The sequence below is a fragment of the Herpailurus yagouaroundi genome, unplaced genomic scaffold, assembly GCF_014898765.1.
Source record: "Herpailurus yagouaroundi ecotype Mexico unplaced genomic scaffold, PumYag 199, whole genome shotgun sequence".
Lineage (NCBI taxonomy): Eukaryota > Metazoa > Chordata > Mammalia > Carnivora > Felidae > Herpailurus > Herpailurus yagouaroundi.
In genome coordinates this window covers 22,537,327-22,564,029 of record NW_024412430.1, presented here as the reverse complement: position 1 = coordinate 22,564,029, position 26,703 = coordinate 22,537,327, and the positions used below count along the sequence as shown (strand labels likewise).

At 48.1% G+C, this 26,703-nt stretch overlaps 2 protein-coding genes across 5 annotated transcripts in view; one reads left to right on the top strand and one right to left on the bottom strand.

Moving 5' to 3' along the window:
- The window catches only part of CENPP (centromere protein P), a 232,200-nt gene extending 218,010 nt beyond the window's left edge, over positions 1-14,190 (top strand). The window contains exons 6-9 of one of the 3 annotated variants that reach the window (XM_040449615.1): positions 11,600-11,679; positions 12,574-12,665; positions 12,974-13,122; positions 13,729-14,190. In XM_040449615.1, the coding sequence (XP_040305549.1) occupies positions 11,600-11,679; positions 12,574-12,665; positions 12,974-13,104 (303 nt within the window). In that variant the 3' untranslated portion in view covers positions 13,105-13,122; positions 13,729-14,190. Of the gene's footprint in view, positions 1-11,599; positions 11,680-12,573; positions 12,666-12,973; positions 13,265-13,728 lie in introns of those variants that run through there. The other 2 variants (XM_040449614.1, XM_040449617.1) reach the window with 2 other exon arrangements.
- Positions 13,979-26,703, bottom strand: part of LOC121013783 (inositol-pentakisphosphate 2-kinase) — a 128,946-nt gene continuing 116,221 nt past the window's right edge. For both annotated transcript variants that reach the window (XM_040449593.1, XM_040449598.1), the window contains 2 exons: positions 17,255-17,334; positions 13,979-15,269 (listed from right to left, as the gene is read on the bottom strand). In XM_040449593.1, coding sequence (XP_040305527.1) covers positions 15,044-15,269; positions 17,255-17,334 — 306 coding nt within the window. In that variant the 3' untranslated portion in view covers positions 13,979-15,043. The remainder of the gene's footprint in view (positions 15,270-17,254; positions 17,335-26,703) is intronic.

The following is a 26,703-nucleotide window of genomic DNA, read 5'->3' as shown; positions in this document are numbered from 1 at the left end:
CTCTCTCTGCCCCTCCCCCGTTCATGCTCTGTCTCTCTCTGTCCCAAAAATAAATAAACGTTGAAAAAAAAAAAAAGTTTAAAAAAAAAAATTGTCGGTGACTGGAAGATCACCTCATTATCTGCTTGTATTTCATGATTTTGCTCACATAATTACATATTAATACATACATGAAGAGGAAGTTGCAAAATTACCTCTGAAGAATTTCTAGCATTATTCTATTTATAGGTGTGTATTCAGCTTTTTTTTTTAAATTTGTAAATGTTTATTTTAATTTTTTTAATTTATATCCAAATTAGCATATAGTGCAACAATCATTTCAGGAGTAGATTCCTTAATGCCCCTTAGGCATTTAGCCCATCCCCCCTCCCTTAACCCCTCCAGTAACCCTCTGTTTCTTCTCCATATTTAAGAGTCTCATTTTTTGTCTCCCTCCCTATTTTTATATTATTTTTGCTTCCCTTCCCTTATGTTCATCTGTTCTATGTCTTAAGGTCCTCATATGAGTGAAGTTATATGTTATTTGTCTTTCTCTGACTAATTTCACTTAGCATAATACCCTCCAGTTCCATCCACATAGTTGCAAATGGCAAGATTTCATTCTTTTTGATTGCCAAGTAATACTGCATTGTATGTATATATATATACCACATTTTCCTTATCCATTCATCCCTCGATGGACATTTGGACTCTTGCCATACTTTGGCTATTGTCGATAGTGCTGCTATAAACATGGGGGTGCATGTGTCCCTTCGATACAGCACACCTGTATCCCGTGGATAAATGCCTAGTAGTGCAATTGCTGGGTCGTAGGGTAGTTCTATTTTTTAGTTTTTTGAGGAACCTCCATACTGTTTTCCAGAGTGGCTGCACCAGTTTGCATTCCCACCAACAATGCAAAAGAGATCCTCTTATTCCTCATCCTCGCCAACATCTGTTATTGCCTGAGTTGTTAATGTTAGCCATTCTGACAGGTATGAGGTGGTATCTCATTGTGGTCTTGATTTGTATTTCCCTGATGATGAGTGATGTTGAGCATTTTTTCATGTGTCAGTTGGCCATCTGTATGTTCCTTGGAGAAGTGTTTATTCATGTCTTTTGCCATTTCTTCACTGGATTATTGTTTCACTGGAGTATTGTTTTTTGAGTGTTGAGTTTGATAAGTTCTTTATAGATTTTGGATACTAACCCTTTATCTGATATGTCATTTGCAAATATCTTCTCCCATTCTGTTGGTTGCCTTTTAGTTTTGCTGATTGCTTCCTTCGCTGTGCAGAAGCTTTTTATTTTGATGAGGTCCCAATAGTTCATTTTGCTTTTGTTTCCCTTGCCTCTGGACATGTGTTGAGTAAGAAGTTGCTGCAGCCAAGATCAAAGAGGTTCGAGGATTTTGATGGCTTCCTGTCTTACACTGAGGTCTTTTATCAGTTTTGAGTTTATTTTTGTGTATGGTCTAAGAAAGTGGTCCATTCTTCTGCATGTCGCTGTCCAGTTTTCCCAGCACCACTTGCTGAAGAGACTGTCTTTATTCCATTGGATAGTGTTTCCTGCTTTGTCAAAGATTAGTTGGCCATACGTTTGTGGGTCCATTTCTGGGTTCTCTATTCTGGTCCATTGATTTGAGTGTCTGTTTTTGTGTCATGTATTCAGCTTCTTAATGACCATTTCTGAAAATCTTATAAGAAGACAGTTTGACTCACCTCTGTAATTATTAGCTGAGGAGGGAACAGAAATGCATCTCAGAGCATATGGTTTGAGCTCAAGATGCAGCCCCACTCCCGCCGCACGGACGCTGTCTCATAACCGGGTCACGCTTCCTGCAGGCAGACGATGGGTGCGTGTTTGTTGGCTGTGTTTACGATGACTTTCCGTCCTCACCTGGGGCGGGGGGGGGGGGCACAGGAGAATTGGGTCTCCCACATCCCTCTACTCCTCCCTTCAATTCCGTTTTTTAGACGAGGTGTTTGCGGCCACATTTCATGCTGTCACCTCGCCTCCAGCCTCTGCTTGTTCCTGAAAGTGCTGCTTGCTGTGGAGCAGGGGTGAAGGTGGATGGTCTGTCCTCAGCCCCTCGAAGCTGATCGTGGAATCCCTGCAGCAGGGGTGGAACCATCTGGGGAGAAGCGCTCGTGGGCAGTGGAGAGGGGAGTGGTTGTGTGGAGGGGACATGATGTGTCACGGGGGAGCCACATTGTTGGTCTCACCCATGAGCGAGTGAACAGGTTCTGTTGGGATGAAGTCAGGACGGGGCCCCTGTGTCACAGGCCGACTCAGAACTTGGTGTCTCCCAGGACAGAAGCCACTGCCCAGGACCTAAGATTATACAAGCGTGAAGTAAAATTTAAATGTGTAATTATAAAGTAGGTAACTGAGGAGTTTCTTGAAGAGTTTTTTAGCTTAATACAATTAAAATGAAATATGAAAAAATGTTGCAAAAACTATGAGAAAGTAGAAAGAAACATGGTTATGGGAATTGGAAATTTCTCAGTTGGAAATTTCTTCCTTCAGGGTCTGAGACCCATTCAGTAACTTACATAGCAGCACAGAAATGACATTCACGAGTTGTGAGGGAAGCCTTGGGACAAGGACATGTTTGGGGAACATGTCATGGAGAACAGAGTCAAAAGGAAGAGAACATTCGGGCCTGGGGCTCAGGAGGACATGCCCCAGGTGAGATGGAAGGCAGGTGGGGGTGTGTCCTGTGGGGTGGAAAAGGCCCCCAAGGGCCCCTCAGAAACAGTCACGGGCCATCCAGGTAGGACTTGGGTGCTTTTTATATTGTCTGTTCTACTGGTCTCCCAGGGTCGCTTCCCAAGAAAACCACCATTGAAAACGTGTGTGGTTCCGTCCTTCTGGTTTTTGCTTCTCTGGGGGCCCCGGGTCAGGGCGACTGCATTCCGGCCAGACGTTGTATGCACTGAGGTTTCAATTTCATATCGTTTTCACATGGCACAAGCTTTTGATATTTTTCTGACCACTTCCAAATGTGAAAACCATTTCGACCGCTGTGCAGACTCAGGCTGTGGAATCTGCAGCAGCTGCAATCTGCGCCACCGGGCCCGCTGCTCCCGCTCCCGGGCAGCTCAGGACCCTCCACGTGCACCTCGAGACTTCCGTCTTTAAAATCTTTCGGGATGTGTTTCCAACATGGTGGGTCCCTGAGATCCCTGGTGCTTCCCGGGGCTCACATATCAAGACAAGGGCTGGGGAGCAGGCAGGGGCAGTGGGGACTCGGGGCCAGAAAACACCCGCGGGCACACCTAGGCCCTGCCACTTAACTGTGCGTCCACGGTCAGTGCTGCCATGATGGTCTGGCTTTCTCAGGTTTGGGAGCCTCTGCAGGCTGGGAATACAGGGTTTCTGGGTTTTTGACTAAAGCAGCATTTAGGACACATTTTTTCTGCCCTCCAGCTCCAGACAGTGATACACTCAGCATTTCCCAGTTATTTTCTTGGGTGGTTTTTGGTGTGGGGCCCCAGGAGCCTGCGTTAACCCACCCATGGATCTGGTCTCTGCTCCCCACCCCAGTGAGCTGCTGCGCTCCCTGAATTTCACCCCCCCCCCCACATCCTGGGTGTGGACGTGCATGGAGCTGGGTGGCCGTTTTGTCTCGTGTCCAGAGCCACACCCAGGAGAGCTGGGCAGTGCTGTTTACAAGAGAGGATCCAGCAACAGTTCATCTCCCCTCATGGTTTTCACTCCAGCAACATAAACAACAGTCTAGAAAACCTGCTTGGAGTAAAGTCGGTGTCGTCAAGACTTGGAAGTAGTCTTTCCTTCCCCTCTGCAATCAGGACAGTAAAGTGGGGCTCCTTTTTATCCAGCCTTGTAGCCTGGGGGCTTCATCAGGGGTCAGCCGATGGTGTCATGAGCGCTTGCAGGGAGAGTCTGCCGTCTCTTCTGGTGGCTGAGCTGAGCAGAAAGTCTCCTAATGACACCTCCAGTCCACAGTGGGTCCTGTTACTCCAGACGGGGACGGATCTCTCCTCCACAGCTGTCCTAGAGCAGCCCTCTCTCCTCCAAGATCACCGTCCGACCCAGAGGACAGAGCCCCTGGCCTGCACGTGGCCCGGAAAACCCTCAGCGAGTGAATGAATGATGCACTGTTAGATTACTGAAAAATAATGCGATTCCTGCCCGTGCCTTCCCTCTCCAGCGAGGCACCTTGTGCCCTCAGAGTAGGGGCAGCAGACACTGCTGTGAGATGTGCTGATGCGGGAAGGGCACTGAGGTCGTGAAGAGGCCAGTGTGATCACCGCGAGGAGGGGAAAGGGAGGACCCTGGGGGAGCATCGAGGAGATCCCTCGCTAGTTTGTTTCTGGTGTGTTTGTGCAAGAGGCTTCAAGGGGCCATGTCTGTGCACACCACTGCAGCCTGCCATCCTGAGGTCTTCACACTGGAGGCTCCAAAGCGTAGGGAAATGCTCGTTCCCATTGAGACTTCCTGCGGAGACAGAACGAATAAGGGAGGAGGGAGAACTTGTTCCTCTGGTGGAAAGCCACTAATGAACATGGAAGGATATGGAGATGGTCGTTGGCAGTCCTCATGTGGCTGACTCAGCCCCTCGGCAGCCTCGGGGCCCAGGCTGGTGAGCAGACGTCCCACAAGGAGCTGGACAGGGGCCTGGTGTCTCCTGGGAAGACAACAGAGTGTCCACCCTGCTCCCAACGTGGCATCATGAGGAGGCACCAGCCCTGCCCGGGGCCGGTCCACAGCCCAAGAGGCCCACGCTCTACAAACTGCCCGCACGCGGTGGGAGCCAGGACACCTGACACGCATCTGCTAGTCGGTAACGTGGGAGAGTGGCCCCACGTGGAGAAATGCCAAGTGTCACTGTAGAAACACGAGGGACAGCAGGTGTCATGGTTGTGGCTGAGCTTGCGGGGGTGACAGAGGGTCCCGGAGCCCCCAGAACCAAGCCCGTGTGACATCTGTGATCACAGACAAAACGTGTACGGCACCTGCACCCACGTCAGGCCCGGAGGACCTGGTATTCGTCAGGGTCCCTTTCACATGAGAGCCGACTGTTCCACGTGCAGATGTCGTAGGCGTTTCTGAGCCTTCTGACGTTCAGAACAATTGGGACACTTGCCTCCGAATGTGTGCGTGCGAGCTGTGCCACAGATACCCGGTGTGGTTCCCGCCAGTGGCCCTCTGAGCCGCACAAGTCCCTCCCAGGACCCAGGAGATCAGCTGTCACAGAGCCCCCACCCACGCCCCCACCTAGAGTGGCAGTGGGCGGGCTCTCCTCCCAGCTCCTTGAGTTTGCGTGCTGTGTCAGAGGACAAAAATGCTTCCCCACGGAAGGGAAACAGTCCGTGGACTGGGGGAGTCCGGGGCCTCACACGCAGGGGGGAGCTCTCGCCCTGAAGGAGACTTTTGCAGAATGCAAGAGGCCACGCAGAGACCAGGTGGGGGGCTGTTCTCCAGGACAGGATGAGCTCCGGGAGCGGAGCTGGAGGATCGGGGCTGGGGAGAGATGTTGCCAAGCGTGTGACCTGATGAAGGCGTGGATCTGTGCCGAGGGCCAGCCTCCGGGTTTTAAGTCCACACACCCCCTCACTGCCCTCTCCTGCCCATACCCTGCTTCTCCTGGCACCGAGGCCCCTGGAAGGGCCTGCCTGTGCCTTTGTCTCACCTCCCCCCACCTTGGACTCTTCTTCCCCCACCGGAATCTGGTACAGGGCCCACTGCCCCAGCCACCCTGACTCTGTCTCCTGGCCCTGCCCACCTCCCAGCTACCCCTGCACCCTTCTCCACGTTACCGCTGCTGCTTTTTGGGGCCTGGACAAGCCAGCTCGATCCGGTGTGGGCGGGCCCTGTGCTACCCCCCATCTTCCCATCATTCAGGTGTGAACCCAAGTGTCACCGGCTTTAGGAGGCCCCCTGACCACCTGCCAGTCCCCCGCGACCACACGCATCTCTCCATGGGGCTCACCCCTGGACCCCCACTTGTGGAACACTGTGTGGCACCAAGTAGGCCTTTACAGAGAATACCCTTCACCTGAGGGGGCGAAGCTGCCAGGTCCCGAGAGTAGAGGAGTGACCCTTGCAGAAAGAAGCTGGCACCGTTCTAGCCGTAGACTTGGCTGAGTTCTGATGGGTGCCTCTGCAGACCGTCCCCCCTCCCCAGCCCCACCCCGCGACTCCTGCTCTGTTCTCTCCTTTCCTAGACTCATAAATGTGGCCTTCTGTGTCTGCCTTCTTTAACTCAGCATATTGCTTCTGAGGTTTGTCCGCGCTCGTGTGTGGATAGCACTGCTGCTGAGCGTTGTTCTGTTGTACGGACTGCGCGGGTGGTTTCGGCCTCTGCTACGGGGGAAACAGGCCTCATTTATGCTGTGAAAGGATCACTCGCTGTTTCCAGTCTGGGGCTCTGATTCTCTGGACATGTTTTCGTTTCTCGTGGGTAAATACTTAGAGGAGTGGAATTGCTGGATCACATGGTACATGTGTGTCTAACTCCTCAGGACGTCTCCAGACTTCGCTCCCCACCAGCAGTGGGTGATGTTCTACTTGCTGCACATCTCCACCAAAACTTGTGGTTAGTCTTTGCTAAATTAACTGTTCTAGCGGGTGTGAGGTGGTGTCTCACTGTGGCTTTAATTTGCATTTCCCTAATGACTAGTGACGGTACCTTTCGCCTTCCACATCTCTTTTTTGGTTAAGTATCTTTAAATCCTTTCACCGTTCTATAAATTAGGTTGCCTTCTCATTAATGAGTTGTAGGTGTTCTTTACATATAGTCTGAGGCTGGCTTTTTAAGAGCGATAATTTCTAATTCTGACAAAGCCAACTTATCATTTACCCAACTTATTCTTCTTTTACAGATCCTTTTGCTTTTGTATCTGAGAAATCTTTGGCTAGCCAAGGACTACAGATACCTTCTATTTGGGGCGCCTGGGTGGCTCAGTCTGGTTAAGTGTCCAACCTCGGCTCAGGTCGTGATCTCAGGCTCTGTGCCGTCAGTGCAGAGCCTGCTTCTGATCCTCTGTCTCCCCTTCTCTCTGCTCCTCCCTTGCTTATGTTTGCGTACTCTCTCTCAAACAACAACAAAAAAAGATTTTCTGTTTTTCATAAGTTTTATAGTTTTAGCTGTTGCATTTAGATCTCTGCTCTACTTTTGTGTAAGACATAAGCACGGGGGCTCATTTTTCTACTTGTGCACGTTCAATTGTCCTGGCACCATCTCTTAAAAACTCTGGGATGCGTTTTGTCCCTCAGTGAAACCTCATTGGTCCAGGCTGTCTTCAAAATACAAGATGTTATTAAAATGTGACTAGATCCAAGACAGTTAAATGGAGAAGGAACAGTCTTTTCAACAATGATGCGGGATATTCACAGGCAAAACAGTGAAGTTGGACCCCTGTGTCACACCACATACAAACATTTACTCAAATGGATCAAAGGCCTAATTTTAAAAACTAAAAATCTAAAACTCTTAGAAATAAACGTAGGTGTAAGTCTCTGTAACCTTGTGCTAAACAATGATTTCTTAAGCTATAACACCAGAGCACAAGCCAAAAAAGAACAAAAATAAATAAACTGGACTTTATCAGAATTAAAAACTTCATGCAGGTTGACACCGTTAAGGAAGTAAAAAGACAATCCACAGAATGGGAAAAAATCCACGTATCTGATAAGTGATTTGTACCTAGACTACATAAAGAGCTATTATAACTCAATAATAAGAAAAACACCCCAGTTTAAAAAATAGGCTAAGGATCTGAACAGACATTTCTCCAAAGAAGGTATACAAATGATCAAGGATCAATGATCACTGTCCTTGGCCATGAGGAAACGCAAATCAAAACCAGTGACCTACCACCTCACACCCACCAGGAGGGTGAGAATGGTTTCTAAAGGGAGGGCGGGTGGTAACAAGTGTTGTCAGCAAGGAGATGGAGAAATCGGGACCCTCAGACACCACAGGTAGGACCCTAAAAGCGGTGCAGCCCCTGTGGAGAACAGTTGGGCAGCTCCACTCCTAGATACCTAGCCAAGAGAAACAAAAACACGTGCCACAAAAACCACACACCAGCGTTCACAGCAGCATTACTTCCAGTAGCCAAAAAGTAAAAAGCACCCAAGTGCTCATTGGCAGATGAATGGATGAATACAATCGGTCCGTCCGTACGGCCCGGGTTATTCTGCAGTGTAAAGGAGTGATGAGTGCCACGTGGGCGGGCCTTGGAAACATCCTCCCTGAAAGACGCCGGTGACAAAAGACCACATCTTGAGTGATCCCATTTGTACGAGGTATCTGGAGACAGTGTTGGCTTACCGCTGCACAGGGACTACTGAGGGGATGCAGGGGTGGTAGCTAAAGGTACAGAGTGTCTTTATGGGGTAATGAAGACGTTCTGAAGTTAGCGGTGATGTTGTAAAACCTTGTTAAAATACTAAAAGCCCCTGAATTATATACACTTTAAAGGAGTAAATGTTATGTGAATTTGTTATCAATTAAAAAAAAACTGAATCAGCTAGACGATCTTTGGGAAAATATTAAAGTCAAGAAGAACTAACATATTCGTGGACCCTCAGGTATACTTAAACTCAGACCTCAAGGTTTTCCGTTCGTGTAACTGGGAGGCAGGCAGGGGTGCCTTGGTCATTCCTCTTCCGCGCTGGGCTGGCATCACAGACATGTAATGAGAGGCTGGTTTTCTCCGAAGCTCTGTTAAAAATTCTGTTCCCTACCCTCTTGCACTGTTGGTGGGAATGCAAATTGGTGCAGCCGCTCTGGAAAGCAGTGTGGAGGTTCCTCAGAAAATTAAAAATAGACCTACCCTATGACCCAGCAATAGCACTGCTAGGAATTTATCCAAGGGACACAGGAGTACTGATGCATAGGGGCACTTGTACCCCAATGTTCATAGCAGCACTCTCAACAATAGCCAAATTATGGAAAGAGCCTAAATGTCCATCAACTGATGAATGGATAAAGAAATTGTGGTTTATATACACTATGGAATACTACGTGGCAATGAGAAAAAATGAAATATGGCCTTTTGTAGCAACGTGGATGGAACTGGAGAGTGTGATGCTAAGTGAAATAAGCCATACAGAGAAAGACAGATACCATATGGTTTCACTCTTATGTGGATCCTGAGAAACTTAACAGGAACCCATGGGGGAGGGGAAGGAAAAAAAAAAAAAAAAGAGGTTAGAGTGGGAGAGAGCCAAAGCATAAGAGACTGTTGAGAACTGAGAGCAAACTGAGGGTTGATGGGGGGTGGGAGGGAGGAGAGGGTGGGTGATGGGTATTGAGGAGGGCACCTTTTGGGATGAGCACTGGGTGTTGTATGGAAACCAATTTGACAATAAATTTCATATATAAATTAAAAAAAAAAAAAATTCTGTTCCCTTTGGACCAGCAGCCTTTTCAACAGCAAAGCGAGTCTCAGGTGTGACAGGGTCTGAACCAAATTGCCAGCACACCCCTGGCCACTGTTTCTGTACCACAAACCCCAGGCATGTGGCAAGCAGCTGAATAAACACCATTTTGAACCCCCTCCTGGGGCGAGCTTGTGAAGGCCGACAGGCCCCACTTGTGCAGAGCTGTTCCCGGCCTTCCCAGACACCGTGAAAGCACAAACCTCGAGTCAGACACCAGACACTGTTGAAATGTGCCGACTCACATCTAGAGCTCGGCACATTTCATGACTTGTCTGTCTTCACCCCTGTCGGCGACACCGCCCGCCCCCCCGGGGTCCCTGGGCACCAGCGGAGGCACGCAGGCTCTGCGCTCCGGGCCGCCCGCCCTGTCTCCTCTCCTGCATGTGCTCGTGCCCAGAGTGTCTCAGGTCACCAGGCAAGTGCAAGAAGCTGATAAACGGGCCACGTTATTCCCTCTTGTACAAGGAAACTCCCCTCACAACCAGCAGAAGCTCTCCAGAAATCTGAACGCCTGGCCTCTTCCTAATGTCAGCATGTCAACTTTTTGCTTTTGAGAAGGCCTGGCCAGGTTGGGAGGTCGGCCACCCCGGGGGCCCCACGCTGGAGCAGGCCCGGCCTTGTGCTCACGTGCCCCTCAGCACCCCTCCTACAGCTGTTATTAATTCAGAAGAGCTTGAGGTTTAAAAAGCAACCAGCACTTTCCATTTAAAACACTTTGGTATACACTTTCTCAGAAACACAGTTTCACTGAAATTAGAAACTGTCTGTAAGCTTAAACCAGGCCCAGCCCAGCATTTGGTCAGAACAGCTTGGTGTTTGGACGTGTTCTTGCTCTGTCGGCATCTTTCCCACACGGGTCTGGGAGCAGTGGCCTCACTCACTGGCAACAGGCTCGCTGGTATTGGGGCTGGTCCTTGAGAAGCTGTACCACGTCTTTGTCCCTACAAGACCTCCTTCTGTGGAGCCGACTTGGCACAGTCCTGTCCTTGGAAATCCCGGGTTCTGCCACCCACACCACCAGTCCTGCCCCCAAGTGTCCCGTGAGGCTCAGGGCTAGCCATGGTGGCTTGGTGTGGGACATGGCAGGGCTCCCCTTCTGACCTCTCAGAGCTCGGAACCCAGAGCGGCCAGACACAGGTCCTGGGGGAGACCGACACCGAACTCGCTGGGAAAGCCCAGGGCCCCATGCTACGCAGTCTGCCCGTGACTCCGGGCACACGGATGTGCAAGAGCACTGAACAGTGAGCTTGACAATGGACGGAGTAGGAGCATCCACCATGGCAGGGGCCTCCATGTGATGGGCTTTTAGGGCCAGACACTAAAGCTGTAGGGCAGGCATCACCTTGCTGAGTTGTGAGGGACACCCCAGAGCATGGCTGGCTGGCCTTTTCAAGCTACCCTGTTCGAGAGAACAGGACAGTTGGAGGGGCCACCCCTGAGCAGAGGGCCTAGGGAGGCAGCATAGCCAGAGCAGGCAAACTCGTGAAACTGGGATGAAGCTGTTCACCATCCTAACACTGAGGGGTTGATGGTGTAGGCACATGGGGGTCTCGTGGCAATGGAAAGATCTAGAATAGGCGCCAGTGAGCAGAGAAGGCAGGAGTACGGTGGCCACGATGCCACAGGCCAGGTCTGAGGACCCAGAGGGGGTCTCGGAGGACAAGCCAAGAGGGTTCCCGACTGCACATGGACAGAACTCAAACTTCAGCCAGCAGGAGACGAGAGCAGAGCAGATACATACAGTCAGAGCACGTGGGAGACACAAAAAGGAAAGGAGGGAGTCTCGTCTCGTCTTGGTTCAGGGTCTGGTGCACGTGTCCCCTCAGGCAGCCAGGAACCGGTTAGAACAACGATGAGGAACCGAGGGTCCTTGGCGTTAAGGTGTCCAGCTTGGCAGGTCATGCACATGATGGCTCCGTCTGGTCACTCTCACCTGGTCCTTCCTCACATGTGCTCTGTTCCAGAGCAGTCACGGGCTCCTGTTCCGCACGAGGAGGACATAACCATCTGCACGCTGACGCATGTGTAAAGCAGGGCTGCAGGTTTTTGTGGACTCCTTCGGCCCCCTGGTCTCTCGGCCATAGCATCGTGAGGCCACGTGCTGCATTAGTCATGGTGCACCTGCAACTTTAAAGACTTTTACGCGGCTCCTCGCTCCTGTTCAGTCACCTGATTTCTCTAACCACTTGCTGTCTTGCAGGAGAAGTACTCAGAAGTTGTGCGCCTCCCGGAGGGGGCCACCTCCAGCTGCATGGTGGTCCAGAGCCCCCGCCAGCCCGGGTAAGTGCAGACGCCCTCCAGGCCCAGCCTCCCCAGTGCCCAGCCACTTGCTTCCTGTTACACGTGAGGATTACGAATAAGAGGAAACAAGTGTGAACTGCATAACAGACCTCTCACTATGTCTGTGGGGTCATGCTGGGTGTGCAGCTAGGGGCAGGGGACCAGGAGGGGAGGCCGGGAGGTCACAGGTGCTGGGTGAAGGGAGGACTCCTCTGGGTCCTGTGTGTGCATGCAGGAAGCCCCCTGCATGCCACGTGCCTTCACGGCCTGTGTAGGAGCGCCTCGAGGGGTTTTGTTTTCAAGCTTAAAATGATGTAATTATGTAGGTTTCTCAGACTTGCCTTGGCGGCCCCTCAACCTTTCCAAAATTGGCTTCTGGTGATGCGTGTAGCTGCAGGCAGTTCATTCCTTTTTGGTGGTTCTGCTCCATTAGGTGAACGCTGTCTTTCTGCCTTCTTTGGGTTGTGCGCATTTGGGTGACCCGTCCTTTTCTACTATGTCTGACGCTCCTTTCGTGTCCCCAGACACTCGAGTACACAGGCTTCTGTACCTGGAAGTGAAATGCCCGGGTCTTAGGGTAGAGTCAGCTTTCCGTCCCTGCTGACACGTTTCAAAGTACTTTATCCGTTTGTGTTCTGCACAGGTGGGTTTTTAGTTCCTGTGGGATGCCTGTGGGTCCCTCACGTGGCCACACCACCAGCACGTCGTGGGTACACAACAGCACCTTGCTGGGTCTGGGGTACATGTTCCTCTTCGCTGAGCACGTCGGACACGTCTCCGCGGGCAGACGTGTCCGGGGTCACATCCTCGGGAAGGGTGGCAGGTGCCGCGTGCCGTTCACGCTTCCCACCAGGTTTCGGGAACCGCTTGGCGACAGATCTTAACCTCTTTCAGGTTTGAGCTCGTAATCGTTTGGAGGATACAAATAGATGAAGAAGGGAAGGTTTTGCCGAAGCTGGATCTTCTCACCAAAGTGCCACAGCAAGGTAGGGCCCGTGTGGTGTTCTGGTGACTTACTATGCCCAACAGTCTCCTGCTTACGTCCTCTGGCTTTACATGGCCAGAATCAAAAGTTTTTTTGTATCAGTTAAAAAAATGTTTTCATCAGTAATCACTCGAAAAGCACACGTGAGAGGGGACTGTTCCCCCAAGGCTCTCTGTTCTGTCCCCACCTGTGCCACGCAGGTCGGTGCCTCGTGCATAGTCATGACCATCATCGCCCCGTTCGGTGCCCCCGGTCGGGAAGGCGGGTGCGTCTGGATGAAGCTGCTCAGCCAGCCTGTTCTCTTCGCAGCCCTGGAGCTGGACAAGAACCGAGTCCTGGAAACTGCCCCCCTTGGCTTCCGGGCCCTGCTGGGCGTGCTGGGCATTGAAGCCGCCCTAGAGAGCCTGATTACGTCGCTCTGCGTGGGGGAAAACCACTAGTTCCTGGCAAACACGCAGGTGTGTGATTTTATTCAAGGTAAACAGTTGCTGTTTCCCACACAGAAGCCACGCCTCTAGGACACATGGTCTGTGCAGTTACGCCCATCACAAACACGCTGTCGGGACGGGGAAAAATAAACACGGCTATTTGAATACAAGATCCAGCACGTACACTGTACTTGAAAAAATAAGCTTAACCTTTGAGACCGTGCAGGAGTGAGTGTCCCTCTTCGGATTCAGAGAGCATCTGGTCCTGCTCTCACCAAGGCTGAGGGTGGAGGCGTCCGGGAGGTCAGCCCAACCCCTGCCGTCCCGAGGGCCCCACCTGACACCCAGGGTGACGCACCGCCCTCCTCGCCTTCCGGCCTGGAGAGCAGCACTCACACGTACAAAGTGGTCAGCCTCCAAAATGTCTTTTCATCTCATCCTGTGTTTTCACACGAGGCTCCACACAGGACCCCCACCCCCACCCCCGTCGCCTCAGGGCGGCACTGGCCTCGGGGGCCGTTGTCGATGTTCCAGTCGGTGGAGACCCTGCTTGAAGCCAAGTCAGGGGAGGGGCCGCACTGGACGGTGAGGTGGATGACGCCTGGCAGGGCCTCCTCCGTCTCTTTCCCTTGGCAGATGCCGGCCCTCTTGGCCTGGACCGGCCCCAGAGGCTGCCCGGCCCACTCCTCGCAGAGCCAGGGTCCTCTGCACACCGTGATGAGACCTCAGGCCAGACCACCACCACGGATGCTTCCCTCCACACAACCCTCGCCCCCCAACATGCTCACGAGGGTGAGACACATGTTCCTGGAGTATCTTTTTCAACCTCCGAGGGTGGAGGAAGTCAGTGTTAGGACAAAGCTGAGTAAATTCTAGAAGAGCTTGCTTGATTCAAACAACTGTAATTCTCAAGTTATCACAAAATTCCCCACGAAAGTTTACAATCAGCAAAATATTCTTATTTTCCACGTAGCATTTTCATACAATCCCATGGTTTCGCTATTATAATCTTATGTTACAATAAGCCTTCATTAGTCCCTCAAAACAGTGATATAAATAATCTGTACAACCTACCAGAGAATAAAAAACTGAAGCCAAGATTCCTGACAGTTTTCATAGCAGCCGGGCACACCTGCAGGGGGCGACCCTGATGAGAACCTCTTGGTGCCAGCCAGGAGGGGCTCGTCTCACGGGAGCAAGGGCCCCGAACACCCAGCATGCGCGGCGCACGGCCGCCTGGACACCCGCCCCGGGCAGCAGCTCTGCTCCCAGCACCACAGCAGCACCTGCCCGCGGGAAGGAACGCCTGGTGTCCCCTACGGTTAAGATCAGATCATTTAGCTAAAAATGGCCAGCGCTCGTTTGAGTGGTATCCACCCCCCCCAACCTGAGTCCTGCGCTCCCCGCTGACTCTGTGCAGAGCAGTGTGTGCGGCCCCTCCACAGAGACCCCGAGTCCACACAGCCCAGGACCCACATCCATGCCAGCCACCCCCACTCTGCAGCAGGGAGCCCGCTAAGCCTGTGCTACCTGGTGGCTCGCACGGAAGAAGGGACCACGTAACTCAGCTGGGAAAGTTCCAGTAGTATCCGTGTTATCTTTCAAGTCCAAACTAAGACGTACGTGACAATTCAAGTTTTCTATGTTAGAGTCTGGTGGTAGGAGATCCAAACCTCGGGTCTTGAGGCTCTCGTGCCAGAGGTTAGACGCGAACCCCGGGTGGAAGGTGTGGGGCCACAGCACGCAATGGGGCACACGTCCGGCACATCTCGCCCTAGACAGCGTGGGTGGTGATCGTGCATTCCGGGTCACCCAGACACAGTCCCCACCTGAACAGGGGTTAAAAAGCGAAAACATTCACAGCCAAAAGTCACCCAACACAACAAAAAGTAGCTCTACCATTTGACCTTCACATTCTGTGTTCAAGTTTCAGGGACACCACAGGAGGCGGTTAGACCTTGTGCAGAACTAACGTGCAGTCCTCACTTTCCTTGAACCTGGCTGACATGACGGCCGCGTCTTTGGCATGTACAGTCTTTGAGTAGTAGTTGACGATCTTCCCATCCAGTTTATACTGGTGTGGAATGCTCTCATAGGGCTTGAGGTCGAGGTCCAGCACAGACACAGAGAAGGCAAACCTGGATCTCGATGAAGTGACGACAGGCCTCTGCTCAGAGCTGGAAGTGAAAGAGCAGCTTTAGGACCCACGAACCCCAAATCCTCACGCTGTTCACAGCACGCACCCAGCTCCGGGCATCCCCACGCACTCCGTGTATGCCCGTGGATGGGTGTTCCCAAACCCTGGTGGTGGAGCCGAATGCTGGAAAGGGAAGGTTAACAAGGAGCCACGTGTTCCCAACCTGAAGGAAAGCAGAAAGGAGACCTGACCTTTCCTCAACCAGACAGAGAAGACGCTGACAGCAGACTTCCCTTCATTCGTCTCAGGTCACGAACTCACAGTTCATGGGTTAGAGCCCCATGTCATGCTCTGCGCTAACAGTGTGGACCCTGCTTCAGATTCTGTCTCCCTCTCTCTCTGCCCCTGCCCTGCTCGCACACACTTTGTCTCAAAATAAACTTTAAAAAAAAAACAAAAAAAAAAAAACCACTTTGAGGCTAATTCTGAACTTTGTACTAAGATTGCTGTGTGCCCATCCCACTCAGCTCTGAGTGCTTGGTATTGTCTTGCCTCCAAATGACTGGATAAATGTATTCTATGAGCTCAGTTTAGCCCCATAAAACTATTCAGGAGTCCTAGTTTCTCTGATACTTAACTACTCTTCTAGATTTGAAATCATCCCAAACATAACACAAATTTCAGAAGGTCCTGCCCAAGAGGGGAAGACCGATGGACACACTCCCGATCGGATGAAACTAATCAAGGCAAGACTCCCACTTAACTCCTGTACCAAAACACTCTTCCAGGGAAATCGACCCCCTGGCTCAGCTGCCGGGGTCTCAGCTACCCCCTCCCGAAGGGCAGTCAAGGTCTTGCTTCTGAGGCCTGAGTTCTAGGCAGCAGGGCTGGGACAGCACGTCTCCAGCCTCCAGCAGGTCACTCACGGCACCCGACAGACAAGGTGATGCACGTGAAGACGGGCAACGCTCCGTGCACGGGCTGGTGGGCGCACAGCCAGAGGCAGCTCCTGCACAAAGTCTGACTGTGTGCCCACCACACACTCCCAGGAGCACCGGGCACAGCCCCAAAGCCGAAATGCTTCTGTGCTGTGCCACAGGGCTCCCAGGACGTGCACCGTGCCCCATCTGTGTCCATCAGGCAGCCGGTGAAGTGCGCCAGGGCCCAGGCCAGCCAGCCCACCCTGCACACTCCTGCACGGTCAGGAAGGGCAGTGGGTGACATCCACATGGTTCTGTCCTCTACCACCACCAGCTCCATCCAGTGAATGGGCACTGCAGTTCCTCCAGGGGTCACAGGGGTGCTCGACTAAACAGAACAGCCTTGTTGTTTTTCAGTTATGCCTTACAGACATCCCTCGGTGTTTCCTATCAGTTCTGTGCCTGCCAGGGAGCAGCAGCCCTGGGAATGTTTAGTTCAACAGCGCCAGAAAAATGAGTGGCTGGCGGCCAACGATAAGGTCATCTTGACCCAGGAACACGTGTCAGAAGGACGTGGGGCCATTCCACAAACGCCGTGTCCACGTGGGGTTTGGCATCGGAGGATCAATGCTGAAGATGCCATCTAATTAGCAAGAGAAGATTATCAGGTTCATCCTGAATTCAAAAAAAAAAAAAAAAAGGCAAGGGAGGGTGCTGGACAGTCATGTCCAGGGACACGCTGTTCTTACAGGCTCGGGAAGGGCCGTGAAGGCCAGCACATCAGGAGCTGGTCAGGGCGAGGAACAAGACCTAGGGGGACCTCAGTGGGCACTTGGGGCTTTGAGAGAAAGGAATGTGTACCATGGTCCAAGCTGCTTCTAAATCCTTGGAGTGTATCCTTAGAAACTCATGATAATCTTTAATAAGACCGTCTTTTTAAGCTTTTCTAAGTGTCTTTCCAGCTGTGCCCCAAGCTCTTAGAGCACAGGCAGGAGCCAGCAAGCCGTGGTGAGTCACTAAGGTGTCAACTAGGGGACAGGAGTGTGTCAGCCAACGTGGCCCTGCCAGGACCCCGCGCACACAGGACGCGCAGCAGGCGGCTCACCTGGCATCCTGCAGACAGGGGGACAGCGCGATCATGACGGAGCAGTCCTTTGCGGTCATGGCCACCCGGTACTGCTGAACCTGTGGGGACGGAGAGGTGAGCTCCAGGCCCGGGAGGATCCTCGGCCAGCACTGCCCGCCGGCACCGCTCTGCAGGTGGCACGTGGACCCGCCACGGAAACACAAGCGTGGACCACACTGATGACGCTGAGGAGACGTCCCCCGCGAATGACGCTGGGGATGGAGGGCTGCTGGGCTGCGAGTGACCCACAGCAGGCATGCCACTGTCCCAGCCTGCGGACGAGGAAACTCCCCCACGATGGCATCGTGGCTCTAAACATCAGGCTTGAACACGTGCCCCCAGCAGCCCGCAATCTCATCCACCGGACCTGCCAGCTCCACACGGCGTGCCGTGCGGGACCTGACGCATGAGCCCCTGTGTCAGCCCAAGTGCATGTCAGACACACCGGGAGGCTCTGAACTGGGCCCGTGTAGACTCTGGGCGTTTTCCCACTTTCTTTGAAGTTTCATGTTACCCTGTGAATTTCTCTCACTTTTACAAAAGTAAACTAGTTACAAAAAAGGAAGTGGTCCTTCCAGGTTGTCACAGGACTCAACATCACGCGCTGACAGAGGACAGGCTCGCCTCCCCTGTAGCCCTTCCCTCTGCATCCCACACTAGGAGGACCGCCCTGGAAAACGTCGGGTTCCCACCTTCCCTGTGCGCGACCTAGCGGCGCACCTCAGGCCTGCTGGCAGCTCCTTCTGGGCTTGCAAAACCTCTTCTACACTCAGCTTATTTGGCTAAGAAATCCGGCATCTCACAAAATACACAAAAGATTCCATCCAAAAGAATTAAAGGGATAAACATTTTTTTAAATGTATAAAATATCTGTGTCCTCATCATAAGACAAGCCACAAAAGATTGGTAGATTTGAATACCCAAAGATGAAAGGTGTCCATAGGACACCGTCCTAACACCAATGTGAAAGAGACCAGCCATGGTCACGGATGATCAACACCAAAGTATAAAGTGCTAGATTCATATAGAAAAGGAAACTTCCCAAAGATGTGGATCCAGTAAACAGAGAAAAGAAAGAAAACAGTCAATAAATACATGAAAAGATGCCCAACCTCACTACTAATCAAGGAAATGCAAATTACAGTAAACGTTCTTTATACATCAGATGCACAAAACACATATAATCAGACACAAAATGGAAGGGCCAGACTCTCACTTCGAACAACGCCAGACTGTGGAACACAGGGCCAGCCCGACCACTGAGGTCAGCCAGAGGAAGCTGGAAAAAACACTGAAAGCATCTGCTGAAAGGCAGCGTGAATGGAATCAGGGAGAGTAGCTGCACCAGCACAAGATAGACATCTGGGTCCTTTTCGCCCTGACACAGGGTTGACAATCCCGGAGGGTCGGCCAAGAGGTACTTTCATCAACCCGCAGGGCTCTGAGGACAGGGACCATGACAAACCCCGTCTTCTGTTAGCACCCAATGCCACACCTTCAGGCCAAGGAAGCCACGGGTTGGCAGCCCTCCGGGACCTGCAGCCCTGCTTCAAAGACCTCTGTCACCAAAACTAGGGCCAGGCGACCCCAACTTGCTAGGGCTTCCCTGGCTCCCAGCAGAAGCAAACCCAAGATCCTTCCTGGAAGAAAACACCACCTTGGGCCTTGCATTATTTCTAAATGATTGTCAAATACAGTTACCGGCACACAAGTTAAAATATCTAGGCACAACTCACGATAACGTGAGTGAAAACCTGCAAAAAACTCCAGGCCAGCAGAGATGCACACGGACTCCCGGCTACTGCAGGAGTCAGATAGACGTGCTACTCTGCTCAAAAAATAAAAGACAAAATCAAGAATTTGAGAGCTGGAGACTACAAAAGTAAACCATATGTAAATTCTAGAACTGAAAAAATACAAAAATCAATATTGAAAGTTCAACAGATAATTTTAACAGATGAGAAAAAACTCAAGAGACTTGCTAAACTAGAAGATGTCCCCAAAAATATCCAGAATGAAGCATGAAAAAGTAGAACAACTGGAAAATAACAAAGAAATGGGTACAAATCAAATTTGTAGACATTGAGGCCAAATATTTTCCAAAACTGGGGAAAGACATCAAGCCACAGACTCAAGAATGACTCCCAAAAGAACCAAATCAGATACACACATCACCAAACAAACACTAAGAATGAATCACCAGCAGACCAATGTAAAGGAAACGTTACATGGTGTTCTTCAGACAACAACAAAATCACCCCCAACACAAGCTCTGGGATGCAGGGCAGAATGGAGAATAAGAAAGACACCTGTGGGTAAAAGGACGCCGACTGTATAAAACGGTAATAACGTCTCCTGGAGTTTAAAACAGCAGAATACATAGCAGTAAGACGTAAGTCAGGAAGAGAGGAAAATGTACTCTAAGAATTTTGTGCTGTCCAGAAACAGAGTTGAAGGTACTAGACGCTAGTCTTTCCCAAGTCAATTGCTTGCTGCAAAGGTTAAGATAGCCACAAGACAAAAGCAAAAGACTCTGTAACTTTTAACAGAGTGAGGAAATAGAATGACAAAAAAATATATAACCCAAAAGATTGTAAGAGAGGAAAGAAAAAGAAACCTAAGACAGGTGGTAAAAATTAACAGTTTTAAATCCAAGTGTAAGTCCACCAAACGTAAGGATAAAAAACCAGACCATACATTAAATACAAAGACATAAATAACAGAAAAATCCATAGTTATTATGTAAAATTTCAAAACATCCTTCTTATGGAAGAAGCAGATAGTAAAGTAAGGTTATGAAAGATCTGAATGACGCAATAAATCTGACCTAATAGGAAGATATAAAACACTGAACCCGGCAATTTGAAAAGACACTTTTTTCACATATGCACAGAACCATTTTTCAAATAAATTGACCTATAAAGCAAATCACAATACACTGAAAAGGATCGAAAGCCAATCTCAACAAGTTTCAAAGGACCATATAGACTATGTTCTCTGACCATAATGCAATGTTGCTAGTAATCAATACAAAAAAGATAATGAGAATCTGTGTGTTTGGTAATTAATTCCCTTCTAAAACTTCCATGGGTGAAAGGAGAAATCTTAATAGTAATAAGCATATATTTTAGTTGAATGGTATTGAAAATACAGCTTGTGGAATATAGCTAAAGCCATGTTTACAAGAAAATATACAGTGTTGAATACATATTTTAGAAAAAAAAATCTAAAACTTAATTAGGTAAGCATTCATATCAGAAGTTATAAAAAGAACAAATTATCCAAAGAAAGAAGAAAGGAAGTTAAAGCAGAAATTATTGAAATAAGAAACAATCATACAGGACACTAACGGATAAATTAATTTGTATAAAACAAAAATGACACTCTTCATGGGATGGACTGAGATAGAAAACAGACACCACACATCAGGAATAAAAGAGCATTCTTTAAAAGATAAAAGAATATTATTTTAAAAACCTGAAATTTAAAAAAATTTTTTAAAAAGCTTCTTTATTTTGAGAGAGAGAGTGTATGTGCACACAAGCACAGGAGGGACAGAGAGAGGGAGAGAGAGAATCCCAAGCAGACTCTACACTGTCAACGTGAAGCTGGATGCAGGCAGGGCCCAAACTCACAAACCGTCAGATCATGACCTGAGCCAAAACCAAGAGTCAGATGCTTAAGCGATTGAGCCACCCAGGTGCCCCAAAATTTGAAAATTTTAGATGAAACAAATTTCTAGAAAAATACAAGTTACCAAACCTGACCAAAGAAGAAGATAATATGAAATCAAGATCATAATTTAAAGTTTGTCTGCAAAGATAATTGTGGGCCCAGATGGTTTCATCTGTGGTTCTACAAAATATTTAAGGAAAAAATAATGCGAGTCTTAGTTCACCTCTTCCAGAGAACCAGAAAATGAGCAGTCTTCAAATGTTTTTTGAAGCAGGCATACCCTTGATACCAAGGCTTAACAAAGACATTGCAAAATTCACTAAAAAACCCTAAATAAAATACTGGCAAACCAAATATCATATAAAAATAATAAACCACCATAAATTATACAGTTAACCACATTAACAGACAATAGAAAAGTCCTATGATCATCTCAATAGAAACAGAAAAAACAATGATAAAGTCAACATCCACTCCTGATTAAAAACTTTTTTTTTTTTAATGCTTATTATTTTTGAGAGAGAGTGAAAGAGCCTGAGTGGTAGAGGGGTAGAGAGGGAAGGAGACAGAATCCAAAGCAGGCTCTGTGTGCACAGCACAGAGCCCATTGCAGGGCTTGAAGCCACCAACCGTGAGATCATGACCTGAATTGAAGTCAGACACTTAACTGACTGAGACACCCAGGTGCCCCTCCTGATAATAAAAACAAATTAGGAATAAAATGGAACTTCCTTAATTTGCTAAGTTATTTTATTTAAAAAATAAATAAAACAAAGCCCCCCAACAACCTACAACAAACAACTTACTTAGTGGTAAAATGGTTTCTCTTTAGACTAGAATTCCCACGGTCACAAATTAACTATATTCAATTAAGCAAAACGAAATAAGTAAAAGGTATAAGGATTGGGAAGCAAAAAAATCAAATTCATAGACAATATGATTACATAATAAACGAAAATCCAAAAGCTGTAAATAAACAGAATCAGTGACTTTAGCAAGGTTGACAGATGAGAGGTCAAATACAAAAACCAACTGCATCCCTATCTATCCACAATAAACAACTTAAAATGAAATATCTTATAAGATACCATTTATATTTAAAACCATCAAATAACTGGGAATTGAGGCACCTGGGTGGCTCAGTCGGTTAAGCGTCCGACTTTGGCTCAGGTCGTCATCTTGCAGTCCGTGAGTTTGAGCCCCACATCGGGCTCTGACGGCTCGGAGCCTGGAGCCTGCTTCAGACTCTGTGACTCCCTCACTCTCTGCCCCTCCCCCACTCATGCTCTGTTTCTCTCAACAATAAACAAACATTTAAAAATTTTTTAATAAATAATAAAACCATCAAATATCTGGGAATAAATCTAATAAAATATAAGACCTCTCTAAAAAAAAAATCCTAAAATGTTTTTATTCGATTTTAAGTAACACCTAAAAAAAACCAGAACATGCCCATGTTGGAAGACTGTTTTCTATAGATGTCAATTATCATTTTAATGCCAAACCAATCAAAATCCCAACATTTTTGTTGTTGCTTTTCCTTGTAGAACTGAACGAGTGGATTCTAAGATTCATGTACACAAGCAGAGGTCGAGAAGAGCCAGGCATTTATTGAAGGAAAAGACATTCTTGAGGGCTGGTTCTGACTCTCTAGTGATCAGGATAATCCCTGTGGTTCTGGGACCCTTCCATGTGAAAATAAAATCAAATCCTACCTCATGCCATACCCACCAAATGTGATAGGCAAAACAATACAGTTTTTAAAATACCGGTATGGGGGCGCCTGGGTGGCTCAGTCGGTTAAGTGTCCGACTTCAGCTCAGGTCGCGATCTCACGGTCCGTGAGTTCGAGCCCCGCGTCGGGCTCTGGGCTGATGGCCCAGAGCCTGGAGCCTGCTTCCGGTTCTGTGTCTCTCTCTGCCCCTCCCCCGTTCATGCTCTGTCTCTCTCTGTCTCAAAAATAAATAAACGTTAAAAAAAAATTTTTTTTTAAATAAATAAATAAATAAAATACCGGTAGGGCCCTAAAGTAGAGGAAAGATAAAAACTTCTTAAAGAGGAAAAAGACAAAAATTAAACTACCTTAAAATTATGAACTTCTTTTCTTAAAAGTCCTCCATTAAGGGAGTAAAGTAGCAAGATATGGAATGAAAGAAGGGATCAGTAGCACATCTATCTCACACAAAGAACTCCTCAAGTCAGTAAGAAAAAGACGGACAATGTTACAAAAACTGGGCAACAGGCTTCACAAAAAGAAAACCCCACGGACGGCCAATGAACGTATTACAAAGTGCCTAATCTCATTACCACAACAAGCCACCACTACAGTCACCAGAATGGCTAGTGTTCGAAAGACACACAGCCAAGTGGAAGAGAGGGTAAAGGTGCGACGGGAAGTACTCTGGCCAGTTGTAGAGACTGTAAATGAACCACCTGTTTTGCACAATCCCCTCCAGCTGATATGCTCATCCCTCTGGCCCAGAAATTCCACTCCTGGGAATATATCCAAGGAAATGTGTGACATGTACCCTGAGGGCTCTGAATGAGGACGTTTACAGTGGCTTTATTCGCAATAGCCAAAAGCAGAGAACGGGGCAGATGTCCATCAACAGAACAGATACACTGGTGCACCTATTCCGTGCACTGCTATAAAGCAATGCAGTTATGGAAATGCATGCGATAACATGAGTGAATCTTATAAATGGTATAAAGGGTTTTTCAAAAAAGATGGGACTCCATATATAAAGTTCCAAAGTGAAACAAACTAAACTGGAGGGGTATCAGTCAATATAATAGTTAATTCTGAGGAGAAGAGAAAGAGGAATAACTGACAGGACACCAACAGGGATTCTGCTTGGTTGCCAGTGTTTGACAGCCAGACCTAACTGGCAATCCCACGAGTTTGCTTTGTGATACATCATTAGACTCTATGTTTTTTCTCTGTACTTTTCTGTGTGTGCTATATTTCACAATACAAATGGTTGAGAATAAAATCTTATAAAATTAAAAAATAAAATTCTAGGGGCGCCTGGGTGGCTCAGTCAGTTAAGCATCTGACTCTTGATTTTGGCTCAGGTCACGATCTCACGGTTCATGGAGTTTGAGCCCTGCACTGGGCTCTGTGCTGACAGTCCAGAGCCTGCTTCAGATTCTCATTCTCTCTCTCTCTCTCTCTCTCTCTCTCCCCCCCTCTCTCCCACTCTCCCTCTCCCTCTCTCTCTCTCTCCCTTTCTCTCTGCCCCTCCCCCACTTGTGCTCACTCATTTGCTCTCTCTCTCTCTCAAAATAAATAAACTTTAAAAATAAAATTCTCAATACTGGTAACATATAGTGTTTGGGGGGGGGGGTGCATGGAGGAAAAGGGCCCTCGATTGTTGCAGGGAAGAGCATAAACTGGCAAAATCTTTTTGGCAAGACAATATTGACAGGATCTATCAAAAATCAGTCTAGCAGTTTTACTCCCAATAATCTATCTTACAGATTGTCAAAAGCAGGAATGTGAACATTATTTTTAACAGTAACAAATTAAAACCAAGTAAATGACAATGATTTGGCCATACTAAAGCAACGGACACTTTCAGGGGATACGGAGGACTTCCAAGGGCCCTCTTACAAAACAACTAAGTCCTTGTTACCATACCTGTCAGTGCACCGCTGGGCTTGCGGAAGGTCAGGGAAACCCCTGCTCAATCCCCTCTTCTCACCACTCATCCCCAGAAGAGCCAAAACTAGAGTTTTGAGCAAATAGGAAGGCTGAGCCACCCCGGAGGCAGATGTCAATGGAAGCAGTGTTTCTAGGAATAAGCCGCAGAGTACAGGGTCCAGACTGAGATTTCTCCCTCAAGCCAAGAATCTGTATCTTCTCTGAAGGAAAGCATTCTCTGTTTAGGTCCAGGATTCCCACAGATTGAGATCAAACACACGAACCCCCAATCATGGACCATTAAAAACCCAAGCAGACAACAAAGCATGGATGAAGCAGCCAAAATACAGAATTTGTACCTCTAAGGTTTTACTATGTATCTGGTATCAGATACAGAATAACAACTATTCACAAATCGTTTGAAGAACTAAAAGATGGAGACTTAAAAATGGACAAGCAATAAGGAACTACCAAAATTACCAAGCAGATGTATAAATGGACCGAACAGAACTTTAAGAAATTAAAAATATAACTACTGAAACAGAAAACTCATAGAATAAACTAGCAGATTAGACACAGGTGAAGAAAGAATCCATGAGTGGGAAGGCAAAACTGAAGAAATACCTAGGATGGAGTACAGAGACAAAGAGATGAAAAATAGGAAGGCAGTTATGACATGTGGAAGATACAGAATGATACAGTTTGACCTGTCTCTAAAGAGTCCCAGAAAAAGAGAATAGGATAATGGAGAACAGAAAATATGTGACAAGAAAATGGCTGCGAATTTTCTAGAATAGAAGATATAAATCCACAAATAGAAGCACAACATACATAGATAAAGATAGATAAATACACACAAAGAACGCCACACCTAATCACAATGCACTAAAATGTCAAGTCATGAGAAAGACGGGCTCTTTTTTTTTTTAATATATGAAATTTATTGTCAAATTGGAGAGTGTGATGCTAAGTGAAATGAGCCATACAGGGGCGCCTGGGTGGCCCAGTCGGTTAAGTGGCCGACTTCGGCTCAGGTCATGATCTCGCGGTCCGTGAGTTTGAGCCCCGCGTCAGGCTCTGTGCTGACAGCTGGGAGCCTGGAGCCTGTTTCAGATTCTGTGTCTCCCTCTCTCTCTCTGACCCTCCCCCATTCATGCTCTGTCTCTCTCTGTCTCAAAAATAAATAAATGTTAAAAAAAAAAATTAAAAAAAAAAAAAAAGAAAGAAGCTATACAGAGAAAGACAGATACCATATGTTTTCACTCTTATGCAGATCCTGAGAAACTTAACAGAAACTCATGGGGGAGGGGAAGGGGAAAAAAAAAAGAGAGAAAGACAAGCTCTTAAAAGCAGGCAAAGAAGAAAACTCCCCTCCTGAAAAAAGGCAGACTGACAGAAGACCTCTCAGCAGCCGTACACACAGATGATGTTACACTGAATGGTGTAATGCCAAGAGAAAAAGTCAACCCTTTCTTCATACTTAGAAAAAGTTACCCTTCAATACTGTGGAGAAATATAAACATGTCCCAATAAAGAGGATGCAGAAGTTTCCAAAAGACTTTTACTATTTATTTATTTTGGGAGAGAGTGAACAGGGGAGGCACAAAGAGAGCAGAATCTCAAGCAGGCTCTGTGCTATCACTAATGTAATTTCCAAAGGGTTTACTTGAGTGGAACCTGGGTGGTGAATGTCTGACCCTTGATTTCAACTCAGGTCATCATCTCACAGTTCACGGGATTGAGCCCCATGTCAGGCTAGGAGCTGACAGCATGGAGCCTGCTTGGGATGCTCAGTCTCCCTCGCTCTACCCCTCCCCCTCTCTCTCAAAATAAATACACTATAAAAATATTAATAATAAAATAAAGGGTTTACTTGAAGAAAAAAACTATAAGCAATTGTAGGTCAATAGATTAGACAACTCTCATGAAATGGACACACTCCTAAAAAGCCACAAACTATCAAAACTGACTCAAAGAAACAGTATCATCAGACCTACAAAAAAGACTGAACTGGGCATCAAAACACTAACTACAAAGAAAAGTGCAGGCCCAGGTGGCTTCAAGTGGCTTCAAGTATTCAAGTATTTGAATTCTATCAAATACTTAAAGA